The sequence below is a fragment of the Nicotiana attenuata genome, chromosome 12 (genome assembly GCF_001879085.1).
Source record: "Nicotiana attenuata strain UT chromosome 12, NIATTr2, whole genome shotgun sequence".
NCBI classification, from domain to species: domain Eukaryota; kingdom Viridiplantae; phylum Streptophyta; class Magnoliopsida; order Solanales; family Solanaceae; genus Nicotiana; species Nicotiana attenuata.
Window position 1 is genome coordinate 25,904,362 of NC_032000.1, and position 7,014 is coordinate 25,911,375.

Sequence of the window (7,014 nt, forward strand, 5' to 3'; positions counted from 1 at the left end):
GTGTGTAATGGTGAATTTCACATGGTTTATCGCTGCGTCGTCGCCTCCGCTGACGATCATTTGGACAGTACGAGCAGGGGAGGGTGACTTTGGAGGCCCCTGGTGCTGTTCACATCCGCGACCGAAGTTGGCTCGTCCCCGGTCGCTCATTAATTCTCTCAGGTGCCCTTGGTTCAGCATTCTTACTACCTCTTGCCGCAGACCTATGCAGTCCTCGGTTTTGTGACCCCGCTCCTGGTGAAATTCACAGAGGGCATCCGACTTTCGTGTATTCGGGTCGGACTTCATCTTTTGCGGCCATTTCACCTTCGTGCCGAGCTTCTATAGTGCATACACTATTTCTGAAGGGGAGACGCAAAAATTGTGAGCAGATAAGAGCAGAGGCATACCTCTTTCATTTCGCTGAGTCCCGGTGTGCGGCCTGGGAGGCCCTTCCGAGTGCCGAGGAGGTGGTGGGACGGCTGTTCGGATGTAGGGCTAATGTCTTTCTCGGCCGAGACGGGGACCCGACTGATCTCTTCGACCATTGTTACGACGATCTTTCCTCGATTCTGCTTGAACTGATGTCGGTTGTTGGGTAGGACCGTTGAGATCGTCCTCGTCGGCTCTTACCTCAGCGCAATAGGGATTGTGGATTTCTTCCCAAGTGGTTTGGGGGTATTTCATGAGCCTGCTTAATAGTTTTCTGGTTGCTCTCGACCCGTTCCTGCTCAACACATTCTGGAAGGCTGCTACCGCCATCCCTTCTGATACATTTGGTAGGCTCATTCTCACCCTGTTAAAACGGGCGAGGAAGTCCCCGAGTCCCTCGCCAGGCGATTTCCTGACGGCGAATATGCCGTTCACCTTGGCTTCTGCCTTTTTAGCCCCTGCATGAGCGGTGACAAACTTGTCGGCCATTTCCTCGAACGTTGCTATTGACCGTGCCGGCAGTTGTGAGTACCAGGTTAGGGCTCCCCCTGTTAGGGTTTCCCCGAACTTTTTCAGTAGCACCGATGGAACTTGCTCCTTCAAAAGATCGTTGCCCTTCATCGCTGTGGCATAGTGAACGATATGATCTTCTGGGTCTGTAGTGCCATCGTATATTTTCAGGTACGGTGGCATTTTGAAGGTTTTGGGAATGGCATGAGGAGCTGCTTCCTCGCTATACGGTTGTTCGACGAGTCAACCAACGTCTCGTTTCGGTAGCGACTTTGGGGCGTCTGGTATCTTGTCGACCCTTTCTTGATGCTCCTTCATCTGGTCATGGAGTGCCTTGTTTTCGTTTTCCATATCTTCCATTTTCTTTAGAATGGCTGCGAGTGCGTCATTACCTGCATCAACAGTGGTGTAAGTGTTACCTGTTTGGGGGATGGGCTGTTCGCGAGTTGTTGTTGTGATGTCTGCTTGTGCGGTGTTTCTGTTCTCCCTTTGGACGGGTTTGTCGAGTATGTTGTTTAGAGTATTTGTCAGTTACTCTTCCAGTAGTTTTTCACTGCCGGTGGTGCTTCCTCAGTTATTGACGTGGAGGCTCCTCTTTCGCGTGAAGTTGTTACGCTTTCGCGAGGGGGAGGTGAGACGCTCCGCCTGGCGTAGCATTTGGTGTCGCGTTCTCGTTGTCTTCCCTGCCATCTTCGTTGATGGTGTTCAAGATGTTGGTAGTGACACCTACTATCGTTTTCAACCTCTCGTCTTCTTTTCCTGCCATTGTTAGTTTGTACAAACGAGGAAGCGATGTATTTCTTTCTTTCCTTTTTTATGATCTAGAAAGAACTATAGTTTCAACTAAAAAGCTCCCCACAGACGGCGCCAAATTGTTTTAGCAAATAATTACTAAACCAATCAAGAATAAATTAATAGGGTGAATCTCAATTGAACTTAATAAATCCTAGACCAAGTAAAGCAAAGTTCTTGTATGACGAATTGGGGTTAGAAACATTAAATAACGAATTTAATATGCTATGATTGGCAAGGCATGTAATATCATAAATGTATAATAAATGCGAGAATGATAAGGGTTATAGTGTAAAGGAATCGTCACCCAATGATTGTGCGATTGGGTGTTTCCTTTCTCTAACTACGTGGAAAGGTAAGTAATCAATCTGAGTTATGGGATCTTGAGATTTGTGGATAAAGATTGAACAACATGTGCTTGGATAAAGAGAATAAGACAACCCTTTCGTATATTCTTCTCTCAACTTTACAGTATGTCTCAGTTCTCGAAAAGGGCAGATCCCCATTTGTTCCTCATCTCTTCCTATTTATAAGGGACATTCCCCAAAAAACCCTAAAAAGTACAACATAAAGAATATCCAAAGGAATATTCTTCCTGTCTATTTCTGAGTTTAGGTTACCGTTACTATCCTATATCAGCTACCTGCTTCTAGTCGTCTGCCTTCATTTGGACGGCCATCAATCTCTGTGTCGTGATCAACCCCGTCCTATGTTCTGCTTATCCGTTGTCGTGGTTACCAAATTTGTACCTACACAACAGGGTCGATTTTTAATCAATAGTCGGTGTCTATTTAATAGTGGTCTATTGTAAGTAAATGATCGAGTGACTTGAAAATCTGGATGGAAATATGCAGAACCCAAACTATATAATAATGAATAAGAAGAGATTTAATCAATTTGCAGTTGAGCTGAGGATAGAATGTATCCCTTAGAAGTATTTCCCAATGTAATGCACCGCCAAATTAACGTCCAAATCGACGAATTCGAGCTTTCTCTCTTAGTGGAATTGACAACTAATGAGCTAAAAAAAACGTCACCTTGTCATTAACCCCAATTAACCATAAACGATAATTAATAAAGAAGGTCACCTGACCAATGGTTAAAACTATTTTGGGCCAAATCAAGTTTCGAAGAGGTCGACTGGCCTACTGTCCCATGTAACTCAGCCAATAAAATGGTTTTCATACTCCACACTTACCCAAAATAAAAACAGGTAAACAAATTAAAGAAAGAAGCACGAAAATTTTTTTTAACACAAAAGTACTTAGAATTTCGGGTAGACTAAGAAAGTAAAAAGGACAGGGACACAGGATTGATAATTGTAGCAAATGATCAGTGCTTCAGACTAATGAACTGTTTGGCTGATAAAAGCTTTGGAGTATTTCAACAAATCTAGCCAATTATGCTCCAGAAATTCAGGGCTTATGAGCAGTCACTAAGTATTTGTCGATTGCATTTGCTGACATTTCATTCTTTTTGTTAGGCAGAATTAACAGCAGCCAGCATGGTACTCATTATATGTTGTTTTGTATTGAACTTTTCTCGCCTTTTGACCAATCACTTTTCCATTTAATTCCAGCTAATCTGTAAATTAAGGTTAAAAAAGATATAGAACCAGAATAGGGGGAAAAAAAACAAATGTTGTTCAAGTTTACCATATATGTTTGCCCGTTGAGAAAATTGTTAAACAGAAGTAGCGGATGTATATTGAAAAATAAGGGGTTCATCTGAATCTGTCACTACAATTAATGTACGAAGTATGTAAAAATAAATATAGAAATAAATAGACTCAACAAATTAAAGCAAGCTTACTAATGCTATGACATAAAACGGCGAGCCATTCTTCATCAATTACTCGCTCGCTTACTGTTATTAACACTGGAATTATTGTCCTTTGATGTCCTCTGCTTTTTCATCACACAAGTTCATAACATCACGTTTCCTAAAAGGACCCTAAACATATAAATATTCAACTACCACATGCTCCCTCCGGTCCAAAATAAGTGATTTTTTGGATGTTTTCACACAAATTAAGAAATTCACCTTTTAGCATTAATTAGCAATGGAATTGACCATATTAACCTTTACTATCTCACATAAACACTCTCAACACATATTCCAACACCATTTACTTCAAGGACAATATAGGAAAAAAATAATTAATTCATTCTTGAAATCTGGAAAAATTACTTATTTTGGACCACAAGAAAAAAGCCAAAAAAATCACTTATTTTGGACCGGAGGGAGTAGCTCAAATCCTTTACTGCTATTTAAACTCAAGCTTGAAGCCATTCACACCAGCAGAAACACACCGACTTAACCCGGTCAAGTGAGGCACCGCAAATTGCGCCTGCTCGTGTTGGGCAAAGAGAATGCTACTATGGCAGTATTATTAGTAAATAAACAATTTAAACATGATTTGCCTATTAATAAAACATTACATCACTAATATCATTAAGGACTGTAATAGGATTGTCGGGTTCTTTTGACCTTAATCAAAAGTTTCAAGTTCGAACACCAAATAGTGAGCATTTTACCTCGTTGGTGTGTGTATTTGGTAAGACTTAAATATTGATTGGTTCAACAAGAAAATACACCAAATTCTGAAAATTGAATACACTTGAGCGACTCAACATTCAGTAAACATTATGCATCTGGGTACATTGCAGTTCTTGGAAGGGTTTCTCTACTTATTATCATAACATTTGTTAAGAAAATAAAACAATGCTCCACTTGTTCACTCCGTTCACTTTCACGGAGATTCTAAAACAAACAACTCTAATATACTCCTGAAAATAAACATCTAAAGTATTTTTTATTAAAAATAAAAAGGCACTAGTTGATTTCTTATGCCGCCGGTATACAAAATTTGCCCAATAGTTTCGGCAAGCCGGGGACAATGACAGTTTCATAAGGCCAGTAAAGCATCAACACTGGAAAAATCTCCGATGTCTCTGAAATAATTATCCACTTCTAATGCACCCAAATCTTGAAATGAATCCTCAAACTTGACAATCTCATGGTCTAATAACAAGTCATTCGCGAAATCCCAAGACGATACGTCATCGTACGACGTGTACAAATCATTGGCAAAACTTGTTGTATCGTCAAGTAATGTCTGTTCTGCAGCTTCGAAGTTGAAGAAATCATCTAAGAAGGGAACATCTGTAGGCAAGTAGTCGTTTGAATAATCTGGTATTATCATGCTTGTCTCGCCTTGGCACTCAAGGTGTTCGACGGTTTGCTCGCTGTTGTCCATCGAATCAAGAACTGCTTCTTCTTCCACCAATGGACAACAAACATCTCCTTTAGTTTCTTCGAGTATTGGTTCGGACCCACTTTGTTGTTCAGCTTCTTCACTGGATTGACTCGTTCTAAACCGCAAAACAGAGGTGGGAGAAGAAAGATTATGGGATTCATCGCCAGATTCATAGCCCGAATTTGAAGCCACATTGACCTCCTCTGGCTTCGTTGGAGGGGTGATGAAATTGGTTAAAGCGTCTGGCCCACGGAGCTTAATGGCTGCATTGTCATAAACCATGGCAGCTTCTTCAGCTGTGTCATAAGTTCCCAACCAGAGCCTCACACGACGAGCTGGGTCTCTGATTTCAGCGGCCCATTTGCCCCACGGCCTTTGACGCACACCCCTGAACTTCCTAACAGTACCATCCGGCGGTGGCTGCACTACCTTCACCTTCAATGCCTTCTGCTTCGGCGTTGAAGCTTCAGCTGCTCGTTTCTTGATGGCCTTGCCACTATTCAGAGGTTTAACGTCATTGATTGGTGAGGTTTCAATACTGATTTCATTGATGTATCTTTTGACACGTTTTCGACCAAAAAGCTCTTCTTCGTCACTGGATGAGTCGGTCGCGTCTGGGTCAGTAACAGATATTCGAACAGTCCTTGGAATAGTGGGATTGTACTCGGAAGATTTTCGGGTTTCAGTAATTTTCTTAGGCTTTATGAAGGATGGCTTAGTGACTTTTCTAATGGTTTTTTTGTGCTCGGTATATTTGATCGGACAGAGCATACTATGATCCATTTTGAGAGTGTTACGTACGTTGGGTTAGCTATTTTCGCTGTTTTAAAGTGATTACAGAGGAGTGAAAATAGAGAAATGCGTAGAGAAATGCTCAATGAAGATAAAGGAAGAGTGCTTTGAGAGTGGCACGAGACTAGTATTAAAAGGAAGAGAAGAATGAAGGAATAGTCAAAGAGAAGCTTCAAGCTCAAGGAGAACCAAAGAAATCTGACAAAAAGAGGAGCAACGTCGTTAAAAGACGGAATAATCTTAAAGGGGAAGAAAAAAAAAAAAAAGTAAACCACCACCCACACACAAACGGAGCACAAAGTTTTGAAGCTGATAACAAAGTGAGGTCCTTTTAACAAAGTGAACCTCAAAGGAAACAAGAAAGAAGGTAGAAAAAGATTTTGTGTAAGCGTGAGCCTTAAAAAGTTCAGTGGACAATAAAGGAAGAAGCCTTATGGTTTTAAAAAAGAATAAGGAATCAAGTTTCTGCACTAGGTAATCCTATGTTTTCTCTTCCTCTTGGAGATAGGGAAGTGAACAAACACTAGTACTAGTAAGATATGAACTCTCTTTGCGTGATGAATGGCGAAAGGTAAGATGATGAGAGAGAAAGTTTTGGCGGAGAGACAGAGTTGTGCTACTAAGTCCGTGAGACTAGAACATTTAGTTAGCTGCTTTATAGGATCCTACTGCAGCCCAAATTCTAAGCCCGTAATATGCATATTATTTTTATTATATTAATGTTCTTTTTTTTATACTCCATTTATCGTCTGAAACAATTATAGATTGTAAATTTTATTTCCTTTATTTCAGTTTATCTGAAGCTTTTTACTCTTTTAAGAGTTAATTTGACTAATCTTTAAAGATAAATTGAATTAGATTAACTCACTATGTTAAAGTTTATATTTAGATATTCAAAAATTATACGAAAAGTACAACTCCCTCCGTTCCAGTTTATGTGAACCTATTTTCTTTTTGGTCCGTTCCAAAAAAAATAATCCCTTCTAAATTTTAAAATAATTTAGCTTAAATTTCGAATTCTATCTTTAGTGAGATTTTTTATAACCACATAAATACTGTGGACCCCTTTTTGAGATGTTTAGGATCACATATTCTAAAAGTTTTTATATTTTCTTCAAACAGGTTACAATTTTTTTATGTCAATATAATGTAAAAATATATTTTAAAATATTGGTCAAAATTGATATAGTTTGAATCTCAAAACCAAAAAGATTCACATAAACTAAAACGATGGAGTATAGATTGTATTC

General features: G+C 39.8%; 1 protein-coding gene across 1 annotated transcript; it reads right to left on the reverse strand.

Annotated features, from left to right (window-relative positions):
* On the reverse strand, positions 4,340 to 6,407 carry LOC109235470 (ethylene-responsive transcription factor CRF4-like). The gene has a single exon (XM_019401588.1). The coding sequence runs from the start codon at positions 5,753 to 5,755 to the stop codon at positions 4,622 to 4,624; it is 1,134 nt and encodes a 377-aa protein (XP_019257133.1). The 5' UTR covers positions 5,756 to 6,407; the 3' UTR covers positions 4,340 to 4,621.